The sequence below is a fragment of the Falco peregrinus genome, chromosome 8 (assembly GCF_023634155.1).
Source record: "Falco peregrinus isolate bFalPer1 chromosome 8, bFalPer1.pri, whole genome shotgun sequence".
In the NCBI taxonomy this organism is placed as follows: Eukaryota; Metazoa; Chordata; class Aves; order Falconiformes; family Falconidae; genus Falco; species Falco peregrinus.
This window is the reverse complement of record NC_073728.1, coordinates 23,709,444-23,728,568: the sequence shown is the minus strand read 5'-3', so window position 1 is coordinate 23,728,568 and position 19,125 is coordinate 23,709,444. Positions and strand designations below refer to the sequence as shown.

The 19,125-nt window shown below is 40.3% G+C and overlaps 1 protein-coding gene across 4 annotated transcripts in view; it reads right to left on the bottom strand.

Annotated features, from left to right (window-relative positions):
• GRB14 (growth factor receptor bound protein 14) overlaps positions 1-10,567 on the bottom strand; it is a 67,278-nt gene extending 56,711 nt beyond the window's left edge. Inside the window, exons 1-2 of one of the 4 annotated variants that reach the window (XM_027782723.2) lie at positions 10,544-10,567; positions 7,569-7,701 (exon numbers count right to left, since the gene is read on the bottom strand). In XM_027782723.2, the coding sequence (XP_027638524.2) occupies positions 7,569-7,701; positions 10,544-10,552 (142 nt within the window). In that variant the 5' untranslated portion in view covers positions 10,553-10,567. Of the gene's footprint in view, positions 1-7,568; positions 7,702-8,693; positions 8,910-9,278; positions 9,456-10,543 lie in introns of those variants that run through there. The other 3 variants (XM_055812109.1, XM_055812110.1, XM_027782719.2) reach the window with 3 other exon arrangements.
• Between the last annotated feature and the right edge of the window lie 8,558 nt (positions 10,568-19,125).

Sequence of the window (19,125 nt, the reverse complement as noted above, 5' to 3'; positions counted from 1 at the left end):
TAATAACTGTCAGAACATCAGAAATGCAACAGCCCAAGGATATGCTAAAATCTGCACCAAAACTTCTACCAGAAATGGACCTGAGTTTGAGCTCTATTCTTCAGTTAATGCCCCAAGACTAGGATAATAAAGTTTTACTGTGATAAAATCATAAAATTTCTGATCATCTTATGTTAGCTTAAGTACTGTAAAATGCGTGATAAACTACTTGGTATATTCTCCATCTGTTGCGCAGCTTTTAATTCAAAGGAGGTCAAAGTCAGAAACCTTCAACAAGAGACTTAAGTTCTCAGCTTTAACAAACTTGCAGCATTTCAGGTAATTTAGCTATTCATCATTGACTACACAACTATGAAATCGTTTATGTTATAAAAACAGATGAACATGAAATACAACAGGTGTTTACTTGTCAATGAAATGACAGAAGTAGACCAGAACAGGACCACAGAGTTTTTTTAAGACCAGAAAAGAAAACTGAGGAAAAATGAAATGAATACCAGAAGAAATACAAAGGTACGTAAAGCTCAGTCTCATTCTTATCTGGCTGAGAATAGAGACTGTTGTAGCAACAAAAACCCAAAAATGATCTGTGGAACTCTCACACACATCCAGACATGAACTTTAATTCTAAATGTGCATGCTTAAAACCTCTGCCATTTAAGTCTTTTAAGACTGTAAAAACCAGTCCTTTGGGGAATAGAAAAGCTTTCAATACTTTGGGAGGAGTACTGCTTCAAAAAACAACAGGATTCAGGTCTTCTAGTTTAATAATGCCTTTAAACAACAATCCAGATAATTTCTTCAATGTGAATCATAACGTTAATCTAGAATAAATGATACACATTATGAATATTACTAAACACTACTCTGATTAACCTAGACTGTGAGACCCTGGACATCAGATGGGAATGTTTTGATCAAAAGACAGTTCAGACAGTGGTCTGTAAAGGGAAGACGTCAATAGCATTCTGCTGTTACAATACTGACATCCTGCATCCCCCACTTACCACATTATCTCTTACTGACAATGCCACGAATGAGAAGCCACCTGGAAAAAAAATCTGTCAATAAAATATTTATTTAATCATGGATCTGTCTACAGCAGGTCAGGAGCTGCCACAACATGACCTGAACTTCTCAGTTCTCTACCCTAACCCTAACAAAATGCACCCATCCCTGGGAACAATTATGAATAAGAACAGCGTTAGTATGTACAACATCTCATTCCCTTCTGAAAAGTATGAGAATTCAAGCTCCATTCATCAGCATCTATCCAAGCATCCATTAATCTTTTAAAGCCAAACTCAATAAAACTGAGTTATCAAAAGTGACTCAGCAACATTAGAGCAGAAGTCCCCTGCAGTTTCAGCTGGCTTTAACTGTCAAGTCTCATATATTCAAAGAAATTGAGACTGGTTTTATCATTGCCTGCTCTAGCCACCTCATAATTACATAGTGCTATAGAGGTGTCACAGGACCAAAATACCAGGTAGTCAACTCAGAATTCAAGAGATTAATATTAAAGAATTGCTTTTTGGAGAATCAAGGTTTTCAGACTTACAGAGGTTTTCTACAAAGAATTAGACCTACTGCAATGTACCAGAGGTTTCTTGTTCTAAATATAACTTCCCAAATGGCAGAGAAATGGCAAGTTTCTTTTATGGAGAAAACAGTCATAACAGGAAAGATAAGAAACTTCAGTTTTGACTTTAAGGCTGATGATGCCCAGAACAATGAAAATCGAAAGGATGATTAAAATCATTCCCATTTGACAAACATTGGCAAAATGTTTACCAGAATCTTTGACAGCACTCATATTTTTTTTTTATTTTCTGATGTAAGTGAATTAAACAGCAAGCTTGCAGAGGCAATACCTTAGTAACCAGAAAAGTTAGAATGACCTTGTTTTCTTGCTCATTAGAAAGGGGGGGGAGGGGTGGTGTAGAAAAAAAAAACCAAACACATGCTATTTTTGTGAAGTTAGAATGTTTAGTCTTTGCTTGGGTTGTTTTTGGACAGTAACAAAGTACAGCGTTAATATGTAACAACATTGAGGGTTCACGTGAAGTAAGACAGAAAGCAATTGCTATTCTTTATAACAAAAATACACTAATGAATGAATCAATGTAAAGAAGGTAAAGTAAAATACAGGGGAAAAAACCACAAACAGGTGATTACTGTGAAGTTTCCCCAGGCTGCTATATCAGACAGCTTGTGCTATGCCACCTCAATATAAACCAGGAGATATTCCTTATTGCTGAAACAAGCAATTGTTCAACTCTGCCTCCTGATTTTTACCTAGATATACTTGTGACTTTCTGCAACAGTGTTCAGGTGACTGGTCAAAGCACAAAGGTACATACATTAAACCGGCAAGTTTTAATAGGGTTTTAAATAATTTTAATCTACTGTAATAGTAATAAATCTTTCCTTGGTGGGAGGGTACAGTCATTCAAATGAAGAACAGACCACAGAAACTGGAGCAGAAGACCACCAGATGAGACACACCACAAAAAGCAGTTCAATTGAATCAAATCTTATATTACAGACTTCACGTAAAAACTCTGATCTCCTTAAGGTGGTTCTGTACAGGATGGGTTTTTTTGTTAATCTGTAAATTGGTTGGAAAGACTTTTTCCCTTCCCTCCTGCTTTTCAAACTCCAAGGTTGGGGTGGGGTTTTTTTGTGCAATTTAAAGGGCAGACATGGGAAAAACAGATCTATGCTTAGGAGCCGGAGAGAAAAAAGATTGAGAACTGATAAAGGAGGTAATGTGCAATGCTCTCCAACCTGGAAAGAAATCTGACAAGAAACAGACAGACTGGAATTACAGAGGAAATTTAACTAATACATCTTTTGGTTGGAAAAGATATTTCAACCCTTAGAAACTGTTGGGAAAATCATGAATTATCGCATTTCAATAAAAAATCCTTTCATTTTGTGTTGTTTAAAAGTTGAGAGAAAACAGGAATTCAGTCAAAAAATCTGTAATTAAAAAGTCTAAGTACCAGATACTTAGCCATTTAGGTCTGCTAGCACAATTATATGTAAAATTTTGGAGGAGGAGGTTTCAAGTGGGTACTCTAGAAGACCCTAAACTATAGCTGTTAAAAAAATTAAGGGTACTCCAATTACAACAGTCACTGCTCAATAGTATTCATAAAATTATAATAGCACACATTTAAAGAAACATCTGCTCTTCATCATAAAGCTCCTTTCAGTTCTTTCCAAAGAGCTTTACATGAAAATCTTTGTTAATGCAAAAAGACAATTGATGTTCCACCACAATCAAATGTGCATTTGAGGTCTCAAATATGTATTTGAGGTCTCGTTATACAATTTATTTCCTGGAAAGACCATTGTGGGAGTAGATTTGGATTCTAAATTATAAACTATCTACTTGTTTAGAACATCAAGAAAGACAAAAGAGGCAAGATAAAATTCCAAAGATTTGACTGTTCTTCACCTTGAGATTTACTTGAGTTTTATTTCTGCACTTCTAATTTAATTTAAAGAAACAAGGTACTAATTACCTTGAACTACTTTTGTGATGAAACACTTTTTGGCTTACCCTTGAGCAGGGCAATAACTGTTGCTCCAGTGCAAATGATACAGGTTTTGTTTTCAGAAAAACCTAAAAAAATAAGCTTTCATAAAACTCTAGTAACCTCTTTTTAATTCACTTGACCAAATAAAAACCAAAAGTATACTAAAGAACAGAACATGATTTTTACAGTTAACATTTTTCCCTACTAATATCCATTTTGATCATAATTAGAGACAAAAGTACAAAGTGTTTTATATTTTCAGTTCTTTGACACTTCTTAGAGAACACAGATTTTAAGACACAGTTAGATTTTCCATACAAGTTTACAAACTCCACCTAATAACAGCAAATGGTCGCTTTCTCAGAGGAAGGCGACATTTCCCACCATGCACCTAGTTGACCATGCTGTGTTGGACATGAGAGCTAAGATGATTGGGGTTTTTTGGCCTTTTCAGATAAGAGTCTTCCACCCTGAAGCATAAAATTCATTTTATCTGAACATATATAAATATAACATTACCCATGCCAAAAGCACTCAACTCCCTCCTACATTTCTTACAAGGATACCAAACCTGATGATTTTTTACAGAACCGATTGCTCAATCCACAACGGAGATCTTGCCATCCATACATTCAGCTGTTGATTCCATCTCTGTATTACTCCCTTAAGGATGAGGACATTAAATACGTAATCCCACTCCCACTCGTAAAACGCCTCAAAATTCCACCTTCCCAAACACGGGTGTGATACCATAACATCAGCTCCACAGGGTCACCTCCATGAAATGCTCCCCTGAGAACAGGTCATCTGAGGCACAAGTCTGCACGTTCTTAGCAGCTTGGTCTGTTCTTTCCATCCTCCCAGTACCCAGTCCTCCATCTAGGATAATAAAATTTGTCATTACACTGACTCTATACTTTTGCTCCTTATTTTGAACCCCATCATTCTCCCTCCCTTCATTTTTTAAATTAAAAGAGAAAAAAATAGTCAAGGTTGCCTCTTAAGGAAAGTCTGTTCTTATGACTGTTAACACGTCACAATTATGATTCTGAGAGGATATAACAGACAACTCTCCCAAACTGTAGGGAGGGGGGGAAAGGGGATGGACGGCTGTGTTGATGAGGCAGAGTGAATCCTGTTCGGACACACAGGTGTCCTACTTCCCAAGCACAGAGGCAACTCGCTATTCTGCCACATGACTTTTACCGATTTGCTTTTATAAACTTATTTCCAGTAAGTCAACCCCACAAACAGACATACTGTTCAAGCAGCACGTTCAGTGTTTTGAGAGGCTTATGATAAAAGATCAGAAGAAAGTAAGAACTTCAGCTTAGAAAAACAAGAATTCAAAATAATGTTAATAATCTATTCAGAAGAGGAAAGATTTCAGATGTCGTAGGTGCTATGAATAAGACAGTAGATAACTGCAACAACTTCTTTTTTCCCCTGGAAGCAGAAAATCTTTTCTGGAGAGAAAAACAAGACAGAAGTGGCATAACTTTGGGTGTTTTTTTTTCTTTTAGAAACACCTATTTTGATAATAGTTACCTACTAGACATAAGTAGAAATTCACTCTGTAATTTTTCTTTATTATGCCTGAAATTAAAAACACGGCAGAAAAAGAAATTCCATCAGAAAGAAAGCAATCTAAAAGAAGAATCGCTGAAAACATATGTAGATCATCAGAGAGGCAACAGAAAAAAATCTGACAGCTGTCAACACTATACCAAAAAAAAGTGCATAAGTGTAGCTGGTTTCTCCTAAGAATTAGGAAACTGGCAAACTGTAATAGGAACATTCATGACCTCGGGGGTATATTCAATGAAATTTTTGTATATGGATTAGGTACTTGCAGACAGAGCTGTTACAAAATTGGCAAAATCAGAACATGGGGTGGAAACACCACATTTCAAAGCACAGCCTCTGCAGCCAACTGTAGGAAGTCACAGTCACAGCCAGCTAACTTCTCCTCTTTGCACACCTGCTCAGCATTCCCCCTCCCTCCTTTTTAAACCTAAGTAATATAAACGTGCAAGTTACAAACATTTTAGAAGACTTCAACCTGAATTTCAAAGATAAAATCTTAACTCAACAGTTCCCATTTGGCCTTAACCTTTAAAAACTCTACATGAAGAACAGAACGGTCATGCTGGATCTGGCAAAAGGTCTACTTAGCCCAGTACCATTTCTCCTGCAGCAGCCATAAACAGGTACCCCTAGGTGAAAGACTTTTTGACAGAAACCATGGACTTGTTAAAACGTCTCCAGAAAATAACAGGAAGACTCCTCTCAGTTCTTCTGGTAAATGGAAAACGAACCAGACCCTCCACAGACTATTGTCATTTTAGCTCGTTTCTGTCAGCAAATCAGTTGTTCTTGATCCTGCTTCTACCAGAGAGGGCACTACATTCCTAAATGGAAAACCAGAGGAATTTAAGGACTGTGAGAAGAAATTGTCACAAAAGGCATGACAACAGCCTTTATGAAGAAACAAGAGCAAAATCAGTGAAGCTTCTGAGAGACTGAAGCTAACACTTAGCTGGTTTAACTGATCAAGCCAGTCAGTAATTTTAAACGTGACAGGGCACAAAAGCAGATAGTTGACCCTTGTGTGTTAAATCATGCTTGGGAAATCTACTTTCCAGTTGCAGGCACAAAGATTACCGCAATGAGTGGAATTTAAGCCAGCAATATGAGTAATGTAAAACAATTTCTTTAAATGTGACTTCCAGTCCTTATGTTCTGAAAAATAATGCTACAAATTTGGTGTTTCTCCTGCCTCTGCAGAGACTATCAATGCTTCCACCTTACCCAAGCGTGAAACTAGCCCAAGTTTACCCCACTGCATCAGCAATGTTTAGATACACACTGACCAGAAATGCCTCAGATTATCATTGCTGTTGTAGGGAAGAACTAAAAGTAATAAAAGCAGTCCAGGAAGACACCATAGCTATTTTTAGAACACAGGCAAAAAATGGCAAGATAGAATCAGCACCATTTCCCAGACACATACATATTTTTCACTGGGGAAGGAGGGAAAAGGTTCCTCCTTAGGACGCCAGCCAAGACTTTGCCAGTGAAGTTCTCTGGCAGGTGCACAGAAACAGCCATGGCTGGGCAGCTTCAGGAAAGTTAATATAACTACAAGAAACTTCAGCTTCCAGACATCTATCATCAAAACCAAATAAACAGCAGCAGTGTAAGTTCTTACACCTCCAATACCACCCCTAAAACTGTTAAGACTGTCTTAACAAAGATCTCGCAGGCCACCACAAACGTGAAGGAGGTCCTTGTTAGAACACTTCCCAGTATCAAGAAAATAAAAATGAGACTGGTAAGCTTTCAAAGAGCGAAACAGATCTCTGACACCAGTAATCTCCATTAATTGGAAACTCTCTCTCTTCAACCTCTACCCCTGCTCAGGATAACAAATGCACTGTGGGTGATAATACTAAGACAGAGCACTGCCAGGTCTGTCTGCCCGCTCAGAACTTCCCTTGGCTTACAGCTTAAGGTTATGGAAATTGTAGCAGTGGCCATACGCAGGTAAACACACGTGCATATCAAATACAGCCATGTACACAGCATTTGCTCCTTCCCCATCAATTTTATTCCATTATCCTAGCAAAATTAGACCTTCAGACAAAAGAAGCTGCTCAGCAACTGTTAGAACCCTCCGTGCTATAGCACTTGTGACAGTAACTGGAGGTGGGGAGGAAGGAAAGAAATAAATTAACTTCTCATTTAAGGACATAAAGTACCGCCTGCCCACCCCTGGTTCCGCTTTACCCAAAAAATTTGCAGTCATGTAGACTCTGTGAAAGAACAGTCACGTCTTAAGTCACAGATCCTGAAACCTCATTTTCTACACTCATCAATGACCTACAGAGAAAATTTCACCCAATTACAGAAATATGGAACAGCTTTATTAGAAAAATAACTTAATAGTTAACTGAGCTTTTCCTCAAGCTTTCATGAAACCAATTTAGTATTTGTCAAATAATTATTTATAAATCTTACCTGCTTTTTTCTTGAAGTTGCCTTGGGCAACAGACTGGCTGACAAAACTGATGCAAATGGAGAGCAACACAGCTCGGGGAAAGGATTTGGAATTGATGGGATCTCCAAAATGTTGTCGTCTTTCTTTTTTCTCCTATTTCAACAAAATACATAATACCAAGTGATAATTGTAACAACTGCTGTTAAAATTGCAATATCCAACCACAATGCATGACATATGAAGGCCTTAATACCAGGATACTTTCTGGTTGCAGCAATTAGCTTTTTTGTGCAGATTTTATTTTAATCAGTAGGCTGAATCTATTACCATACAGCGCTTAACACTACCTTGAAAGCAATCCAAGTATTCAGCTCTGAATATAAAGTTGTTTGAATATGTGTAAGTCTTTGCAGAGTAAGAGCACAGATATATTTATATTGGCTCCTAAGGACATTAGTAAATATTTTGTTGTCCCTGTGTTCATGCCATTCCCTGTGTACACATATTACAACAGTGGATGCATGTAACTTCTCAGTAATACTTCCTGAGTACATCACAACTGTATTTTAAACAAATGGATATTTTTTTTCACCAGAACCAGGAGTCAGAAGTGACTGACAAGACAAAACAGTGCAAAGCATTAGACTAATTTTCTGTTTCCAATTACTTTTGTATTTGAATCTCCATAGCTCCATCATAAAATAAATGTCTCGGTAGTTGCTGGCTACTTAAATCTGGTTGTATCAGAAGTATCACGAAGCAACATTTGTGAGAGTAGCGAAGATAATCATTACTGTACTTGCTGAATAGCTCAGTTATGCACCGGTTTAAAATAATCACATTAATAACGTGGCTGTTCAGACTGCTGTGTACATTGCAGTCGATGGTTTTCTCACATAAAATATGGAAGAGCACTTTGCCTACTTGATTTCATTTGGAGAGCAGCACCCAAAGCACCTCAAGTATTTGAGTCGTCCAACATCATACAATCACATTTTTCTACGTGTGTGAATTGATGGCTCTGAGCTCAATATTTAACTTTATTACCTTCATCGTTATCATTCCAGATTTCATACACCACTAGGTACAAAGTGGGGGAAAACATCAGAGTAAGGTAACAATGCAGCATGAAGATGCTTTACTACCTGGAAATCCTCACCGAACGTTCCTTTAAAGTAGCATTTAGCATCAAGGAGTGAAAAGCCCTGTAATGCAGTATTTTCAGATTTTGTTAACCTGGGTCTACCGAAACTGTTCAGACGCTTCCTGAGAAACCCAGCTCACGGCTTCTTGCCCCAAGAGCAGAGACCAGCGCCTTTAAGAGCAGCCCGGGGGCAGCAGGCGGGGCGCCCAGGGGCAGCAGGCTGCCCCCGGGCAGGCACCGCCGGGGAGGCGGCGGCTGGGCGCTGTGTGCCGAGGCAGGCTCGGCTGGGCGCCGCCGCTCGCCTCACGCTGGGAAACCTCGCAGGAAAAGGGGGGGAGGTGGGGGGGCGGGGGACGCATCCGCAGCGCGGGGAAGCGCCCGCAGGGCCGGGAAAGAACTTTTGAGTCCCCGGGAGGAGCGGGCCGCCTCCCCCGCCGCGGTTCGCCCCCTCCCCAGCCGCGGGGCGCTCGCCCCCTCAGGCCCCGCCAGCCCCGCGCTCCCGCCCGCAGGACGCCTGCCGGCCCCTAGACGGCAGCAGGCGGGCCCTCGAGGGAGCGGGCAGCGCCCGCCCGGGCTCCGGCCTTACCTGTCGGGGGGCGAGGGCGGCGGGTCCCCCCCGGGGGGCCGGGGGAGCGGGCAAGGGGGGCCGCCGCCCGCGGGCTCCGCCGCCCGCCCTGCGCCGCGCGGCACACCGGGCAGCGGGGCGGCCATCGGCGGCGGCGACGTCCTGGCCGGGCGGCCGCCCGCGCGGGAGGCACGTCGGCGAGCGGCCCCGGCGCTGCCGGGCGCGTCGGGCGGAGGCTGTTCTCCGCTCCCGCTGCGGAGGACGGGGGAGGCGGCGGGGAGCGGGGGGAAGCGCCGCCCGGGCGGCGAGCGGCACCGAACGCCTTCCCTGGCACACGTGCGCGGGCGGCGGCGGGGGCGGGCGGCCGCCGGCTCCGCGCGGCGGCGGGGAGGCAGCGCGGGGCGGGCGGGGGCCGAGCCGGGCGCTCGCGGCCGCCTCCGCCACGCCGCGGCCGGGGCAGCCGTCTCTCCGCTCCCCGGCGGCGGGACGAGGCGCCCCGGCAGGCGGCGGCCCCGGTGCCGCTGTGCCACCCGGCCGGCGCGGGGCGGCTGAGGGGACCCCGGGGGCGGAGGGGCAGCGCGGCCCGGGGCCGGGCCCGGCCGGCATCCACCTGCCGCGGGCGGGCCTGGCACCTGGCCGAGCGCCTGCGGGATCGTTGACGAAGCTGCCCCGTCCCTGCGGGGGGTCGGGAGTTTGCGGTTATGCCTCGGAGTAAGCGGGAACGAGCAGGGCCCGGGGACAGGCCCGTCACCTTTGTGCCCAACGGGCACCCGTGGGCCAGCTCGGCTCCCGGCTGGGCCCGGGACTGGCGTTCACCGCAGCTTGGAGCAGAGCAGAGGGTGGCAAAGGTTTTCCTTGTGCCTCGGGCTCTGGCAGGGCAGCCCATGCAGCCAAGCAAGCCAGCTCCTGCCCGGCTTCACCTACACAAAACCCTGTGTGGCAATTCCATGGCCGTCCTTATCAGCCTCCATGCCATTGCAAAAATACACACCCCCTCGCTGTACGAAGAAGTTTGACGACACCAAGCAGAGCAGGTGAAATGGTGTCAGTCAGTCACCTTGACAGAAAGTCAAATAATTACAACCCAGCCCCTGATAAAAACAGCTGTGTGCAGAAACCTGACTGTGCCCGGCGTGCTCAGCGGAGGTGTCGGACTGGTGAAAACACAGAACGTTTTGGGACCTGTGTGCTTTGCTGTTTTCCTGACCCCACCAAAGAAATCATCACACACAAGCCAAAATGTCAACTCCGGAGAAAGATTTTTACAACATAGAAGCCCTACTCACGGTTTTCATTTTGGCTGAGTCACGGTTGATTTTGCAGGATGTTTATTGCCAATGAAACGAAGGATTCCTTGTCCTCTGAACAGCCCATTCGCTGTTATGCTGACCACAGAAGTGCAAGTCCAAGTTGATTAACAGTTCTTATATACAGAAACCGGCAAACATATCTGGAATTTTACAGTGTCGGATGACTGACCGGATTTGCTCGTTGCTTGCAAACAGCTATCTTTTTACACAACCACACAGACCAGACCACTGTTTTTTGCCTAATCGATTCATTGGCATAAATATGGCATATTAAACCTCACTGTCTTCAAAGCAGCGGGAGAAAGGACAAGTGGCGTAGGTGCTCTAGGTAGAATACTGAAGTCAGGAAGGGATGAAAGCCTTCGGTGGCAATTGCATGCTGATATTAGTCAGCATTTTAGAAGTTCAGCCATGAAAAGAAAGTATGTTTTCACTTAGCACCAGGTGCAACTTGTTACATAGTTACAACCTGATATACATGGTATCTTTTTGTTTCTTTGGCTTAGTCATGTAATTGCTTTGAAATGGCAGGCAAATAAAAAACACAATTAGAAGGAACATTAGCAAACAAATTAAATACTTCTATGTTTCAAAATAACTTTGCTCGGATTGAGTCATGACAGCAAAAATGCCACTTGCAGGAAAGATCAATAAAAAATGTAATGCTATTATAATTTCACTTGAATGTAGTAATTTAAGAAACAAATTGACTTAATTTTTTTTTTCTACGCATAGTCTGTCCTGATGCTTGCTGCTTTCTGTGCTTTCTGTGGGAATAGCATTGTACGAGAAAAATACAGTAATTTGAAAACAGGCACAGAAAGATCTACGTGACTGTTCCAGTGTAGCACTGGCAGCATTGCATAGGTGAGAATGTGAAACTAAAGTTTCTCCTGGCTTCCTGTCCCTCCTTGCAAACAACTGCAAGGATAAAAAAGATTGCCTGAGCTTAGCTAAAGATATCTGAAAGCGTTTGACCTAGACTCTGTTTAAGTGTAAACTTTTTAAACTCTCTCTTTGAACAAGCCCAGTAATCTCTGGACTATTAATAGTGTTGATATTAAAAGCTAGCAGGTTTCTGCGAAGGCCTGACTCAAAAATATTTGTTGAGCTGTGTGACTTGGTTTCCTTTTTATCATAAATACACCTAAGCTACCTAGTCTGGTTTTTGATACCTGCTACACTTCTGCAGCACAGTAGTCCTTGTTCTAAGACTTAACATTTCCCTAAAACTAAATTTCTGGCCATTCTTCAATCCTCAACCCAGTAGTTTTTTCCTCTTTTGATTTAATCTTTGATAGCCCTGATCAGGTCCAGGTGTTTATCAAGTAAAATAAAAAATATAAATTGAGAAGAAACCCAATGGAGTCAAGCTATTCAGTATGCACCCCACTTCCAGAAAGTCAAGCTCTCCAGTTCTCAAAAGCCTGTGCGCTATTTAGAACCACAGCACTTGATTAATGTGACAAAATTATGCCTTTAATTAGAGTAAATTTTCACAGCTATTACTGACAAAGTGAAGGTTCAAAAAATTCAAAGTATTTGTGATTATCTCTGAGAACTGTAGAGGGTTTTTGCTGGTTTGTTTTTTTTTTTATTTCACCCTTCCACACCACCCCCCTTACTTTTATCAAGTTATTTTAAATGTGGTTTTATATGTGTAATGGCTTCACCATAAAAAGCTTCATTATAATTTCTTAAAGATGGATACACAAAGACAAAAAATATCATATCTTACACCATCTTCCGTCATAGCTGCAGTAGCAGAGAAAAAATAACCTCTACTGAAGTACTAGATAGAGGCCACAGAAATAGATACTTTTTCCAGTGCAAGGCTATAACCAGGCCCAAGTCTTGTCTCCAAATACAATGTTTTCTCTACAAGCACCCCAAAAGAAACTGCATCAAATGTAATGATATAGAGGATCACCTAAAAAAAAAAAAAAAAAAAAAAAAAAGTTATTTGTCCAGTTAAAAAGGCATGTCCCAAGAGGCAAGCCTGAATTTGTAATTTATATGTATTTATTATCTCATTGTACTTCAAATATGTTGAACACTTACACTTATTACCGTCCTGATACAATGAGCTGTGCATCCTTGCTCCTTCTTGAGTATTGCAAAAGCCCATTTTTAACTTTGAAAACTGGCCCATCTGTCTGGGCAGTACTTCACAAGAGCCAAATTTAGCCAATGAGCACAAGCAGAGATACCAGTAGCTGACTTCTTGGCAGTAGTGCATAACTCCGAAAATTATCTGTGGATGAATGTTTTGTGAGGAGTCTTGCCTGTTATTACAGCTCGCACTGAATGTTAAGTTTAGAATGACTGTTAAAATGTGTATCTTTCGCTGCAGATAAGGAAAAGGTTCCAAGGGATTAAATCAGTACCACTAGTCTCAGCTGTTTCCAGAAGCTGCTTTTCAACCTAATCAGAAAATTCCTCTGTTATGCACTTTCACAAGCCACAGCACAGTAACACCCTAGTGTTTCCCCTGACTTATTTTCCCTTTCTGCACTTACTATCAAGAAGCAGATTTTCACAGTGTTTTCTGTGTTGTTTGGTTTGGGCTTGGAATTTTTTACCTGTTGAAAAGCACAAATACTTTAGCATACTTGCATAAGAAAATTGAGCAAAGGGATGGATTTTATTGCTAGCTTTGACAACAGCATTTGCTATTTCAATAGCAAGTTCTGTGACTCCCTGTGACAGCTTTGTCCTCAGCCGAGAATATCCCCCTGCTGGAATTTTGCCTTGAACTGTAACACAAGAACAGAATTAAATTCTGTGCAGGGTTTTGAGAATAAGAATGATACCCTTCAAACCAATCACATCAAATCAAGAGCTTATGATTTCTGAAAGGTCACTGTAGCTAAAAACAAATAATTAGGTTCAGCATAGAGTTGACTCAGTGGCATGTAGGGCTTCTGAGGTGCAGGTCAGATGTGACATACTGGCTTCTGCTCCCTTGCACTAAGGCTGCATGAAATCAATCATTCAGCAGTGTCTATAATAAACTGTGCATTAGATGATGCAATCTGCACTGGCCAACCTTGAACTTCTAGAAGGCATAAAGTTCCTTCCTAGAGACAACTGTAATTGTCAAGGGTGAATATTACATATGTATAGATTAGAGTGCCTAGGTCTTCATCTAATGGGTCTAAATCTACTGGACTAGATATAATCTGGAGAGTTAAAGATGAATGAACCGCATAATACACTGCTGCAGTTATTTGTGAAAGTGAATTGATGAATGTCAGGGAACTGATTTAGCAGTGCCAAACATTTGTAATGATAGTATTGTAATGGAAGGAACATTTTTCTTTTAGTACATTTCTCTGTTCTTATTAATCCCTTGTAAATATTTGTGATAATTTAATGCTTTATTAGTTCCTCTGAAATAACTTCTGACAAGAGTGGACAACTTTAAACATCACGAGTGATAAATTATTTAGGTAAATTAAACAGGCGATGCAATGGCAGAGTTGATACTGTTGATAGTTTTTACAGCCCTTTTTCTGGAACTCCACTTTACACAAAGAACTTAATTTCTGACCTTATATACCTTCAGAATACTGCACAGAAACATGTAATTATTAAGGAGGGAAGGTACTCCTTGTGTTTACCCAGCACAGAAATTCAGTTTCCATAATGTGAGTTGTTGGGAAATGAGATTTGACATCGTTTTAACACTAGTTGTTTTGCAGAGTGGGAAACAAAATACAAGCATTAAAAAAAAAAAAGAAAAAGAAAACCCCAAGAAATGTAGAGCTAACTAAAATGACTTTTTCCAAACAGCCACACCACTCATAAGTCTCAGCCATTTCTGTCTGAGCTACTGCCAAGGACACTGAAGCAATAGTACCAGACAAAGCACAATGACTCTCCAGAGATATGCTGAGAGGAAGGGAGATGTAGAGTTATTTTGGGCAAAAAGAAACAACGTACCTGGTCAGACTCAAGGCAGGCAACATTCCACTTTTGTTATCAGAGTACAAGGCTGACACATGAAATGTAAAGACAAAATGAATTCTGTATTTTGAAAGACTTATGTATAGAAATTTGTTTGCCTAAATGTAGGTATCTAATTCCAATATAGATACCTATTCTACCGTGCCTTAAGAAGGGATGGGTTTCCTGTTCATCCTATGTCACACGTGACAGCCCAGTCTGGATGTTTCAGATGTTACTGGACATGAAATATGGCACCAGACACTTGTATTTAGGGGCCTGATTTTCAGTCATATTGTTTCATCCCTGCTTCTGTAACATGCAGCTCACAATGGCTATCCATGACTTTAGGAAACATAATGAAAGTCTAGTAACTTCAGATGTATTGCATTGTGATATTGGCTTTTGGAAGCTTTCAATATATCTAAGGAGATTTTTCTCTAATTCTGGGAATAGTAAGAAATTTTAAACGTGATTGTATACATATCTGCATACAGGTGAAAGGAGGAGGAATTTTACTCTTCCAAAATCACTAGGATAACTTAGCCTAGATTTGCACCTCCAAATTTCCACCAGCCCTGACCGAGCAAAGCAATTTCCAAATCAATCTACCTGTGCATGTGCAATTTAAAATGCCTTGGAAATGAACTCTGAAATGAAAAGCTCTGCTGAACCTTAATGATGGAGTCATCATGTTCCTCCCAAATGACAGAAAGCAGAACAAACAAATGCTTATTTGGCCAGCTGGAACTCCTAAGGTGGTGCCACTGTATGATAATATATCTGCCACCATTTTAATACATCCCCTGGTAGGACATTTAGTACTCTTTGGAATGAATTCATCCCGTGGGGTTTATACAGAGAAGGGGTATTTGCTCTGTCTCAAGAGTGTTTCCAAGAAGTCTATATTCAGGGAACGAGGTATTCAATAAACCTTGAAAAACCAACCTACCGTTCATGTATTAAAAGCATTGTGTTGACTACTTGGAAGTTATTAAAAGGTTATTCATGCAAATGTCTGTAATTCAGGAACCCTATCTAAATACAGCGACAATCTCAGCACTTATTATGAACATAATTATCACAACATCAGTGCTCCTAACATTTTTATGTATTTATTCCCTTCTTGCGGATGAGTAAATGTTTGCATCTTTATATGCCTGAAGATGTTTAAAAATTAACCCTGTGTGGGTATTCAGAGTACATGACTTTAGGCATGTTAGAGTTGGCCATTAACATAGGGACTTAGAACTTCCATGGAGAGAAACAGAAGACTCCAAAGGTCAACTAAAAAATACATACAGGTTTTAGTACTGACAGCCATCCTCAAATAACTTTTTGTTTCCTCTGACTATGTGGGAAACATAGGGAGGACTGTCTTCTAACTTAGGCATCTCAGTTAGCTGTTGGAAATTAGGCAACACAATTAATTTGCTAAGTGATTTTTCTCAAGACCTAATGGAATTTATGGCTGAGTAAGGAATGGAAACTCTTAGTCCAAAATTAGTACTTTAACAATCAGGCCATCCTTCTTTGTAAATACAATGAAGGTTTCTTGTTTCTAAAAATAAAAAAGGTAAAATGTATTAATACTTCAGTACTCCTGACAATAAGTCAGCTTTAAATCTGGTCCAAAAGGTGGTCTGCCTTTGAGCTGGAGAAAAAAGTACTTTTTCCTTTGATTTCATGTTTACTGAAGCTGTGCTCTGTAGTTGATTAGTAGCTACTCCATTTAAAAAGCAATTTTTTTCTAATAGTCCTAACTTTACTGTGACAACTAGAACAATTTCATAACACTGAATGTAAACAACCTTGTAGTTCACTTTTGTGTATTTATGAAGGGGACATTACACAACACATGAATAATAATGTACAAGGTAATTCCAGACAATTGTGTTACACATAGTGGCCCTGTAAATTCTACTTAAAAGTCAAAAAGTCTTATAAAATTTCCCTTGGGGTGGGAGGGGAGAGGAGAAAAATGCTGGCTACTGAACAAGTTCATAAATAATTTACAACTGACTTCAAAGAAATTTAATATCTGATGTATCTGAAGCATTTGTGAAGCAGGAGTACAAATTGAGATCACATCTAAAATTAGGAAAATTGCTATAGCCACTCAACCCTTTTAATTTCAACCTTCAGGGTTCTCCATCAGTTCCATAAATTTAGCTCAATCCATTGTACTTGTCTGAGAATTCAAATATGACAAAGCAATATAAGTTTGGTGGTTTGGTTTTTTTTTACATCCTTTGAACTTACTTTAGAAAACAATAGCACTGCAGTTTTCAGACTTTTAACCCACTTGAACTTTCATCCTGTCATCCAAGAAGAACTACTGGACTAATATGTTCTATTTTCATAAAGTCCAGGCTTTTAGAAATCCACACTAGGTACAAAAGCTGGTGTTTCTCATGACTGCATTTCTGTACTACTGGATCACTTGAGATGACATACCCATTCCACAGAAAGAATAAGCACACAGCCACATTTCTGCCAAATTAGCTACAGAGCATGATAAAGAATCTGTAGCACCTTTATGTTTCTGTGTTGACGTTACACAGGCTGTGGGAGGACAGAAAGTATCCGACCTGGCAGAAAGCATACTGGTAAAAATTCAGCCCAAAGAAAAATCTCTTAACAAATCTGAACTAACCAAGTGGGTTTGAGGATTCTGATTCCTGTGGCAACTCTTCACGGCCTCAAGCCCATTTTAGCATGTTGTCAAGCCATGGCCTCAAAGCCAATCCCAAGCCTCTGACCAAGGAACCACATTAAAGCCGAATGTGTCACTGAAGGTGACACATGAAACTTCCTAGCTCATGAATTGTACTTTGTGCAAGTTAAGGTGGTGCCTTAACTAAATTCCACCAGTCTGCATGGTTTCAGTTGGAGAAGTTATTTTGTACTGTAGCTGGAGGTAGCCCATTGAATTTTGCATTCAATCCAAATGTAATTGCGGTTCAGCAATGGGCAAAGAGAGTTACTTGGTGCATGGGTTAATTTTTCCTTCATTGCAGCTTGGATTTGGGCAAAAGTGGATGTACAGTTTTAACAGTGTTTTGAGTTTCTGTGCAGAGTAAGAAGCCACCATCTAAATATGAGGCCTCCAAACACTCTACTTTCAGAGTAGCTTTAGAATATATTCCAATCTCTTTTATTAGCACAGTTCCTTCAGAAGATTTCTGCTTTTGTTTATTTGAAGGGAAAATATACCGTTAAGTGATTTGTTAAGACATTAAAACCCCATTCCGTTTTCTACAGAGAGTTTGGCTGGCTCTCAAGCAAGAACGTAGGCTTCTATTATAACATATTGGGAGCTTTTAGAAGCAAAGCAATTCATAATAAATTTATTCAAATTGACACATTTCTGGTTACAATGTCTTCATTATTTCTTCAGAGTTATGAAACATGAATTATATCACTGTAACCACAACACTAGTCAAAGAAATCTAATTTGCCGTGAAGTCTGTTTGTACAGTCATCATGTAGCTCAAGGCATACATTCAATTATTTTCTTGTACTGTTTCTTATATTGGTGTTATTCCAAAGGCTATGGTGGTTATAACCTCATTACATCTAATTTTAAAAAATAGTCTTACATGGCAGGCTCTAAAAATATATAGCTACATAATAAATTAGAAATAATTACATCACTAAAATCTATTAGGCATACATTGAAGAGAAGTGTATTTCAGATTATTTTATATATTTCAAACACTTTAAGCAGTACATGTATTTTATCACTGCAGCCAGCAAGCTAGCCAATATTTCATTCAATTCAAATTAAAGCTGAATTAAATTAACACAGCATAGAATTCCTGAATCGTGGGAACAGTATCATTAAAATGATCAACATAAACCAAAAAAGGACTTTTAAAACAAAATGAAAAGGTTCTCCATAAGTATCTTTTCTCTCTTATACTCCGTTTATTAAATTCTTCTAATAAGAACGAAGTGAATTATAATTAAAAAAAAAATAATCTAATAGCCTCCTTTACAGCTTCTTAGCTTCTTAGGATGGAAAGATTTTTTACTCCCTCACTTTGCTGTCAGAAATGAAAGCCTGAGCTGCAATTATTAAAGGTCTGAATTTGCATTTTTCAGCAATCCAGAGAAATGAGAGCAGCTATTGTTATGATCATTACCATTATAAAGTTCTTTGTCTGTAGATCTTCTAACAAAGTTGTTGGTCAGCTGTCTGTTAGATGCCTTGCCAGTTATCAGATAATCTCATAGCAGATCAAAAAGAACAGCAAAGTAAAATGATAGCTTTGTATACTCACAGATGGTAAATCCTCTATAAACTAAAATAACTGGATGGAGTGCCTCATGCTAGAAGCTAATGCAGGAAATTTTAAGAAGCTAAAAATATATTGATGGATTTGTTTGTAAATATCTGATCAGATTTTTTCTCCAAATCCTTTTCTCTTCCCCCCCAGTCCTTCTTGTTGAGACAGCTGGACTGGACAACCTCTCAGGACTAAAAACTCCCCTAAGCCGAGACCTCTCAAGCTGACTGTATTTTGAACAGCTATTTGAGGAAGAATATTAAAGCCAAAAAAGACTCTTGATAAGACCTTGCTGGCCTGAACTAGAAGTAAGAAAGA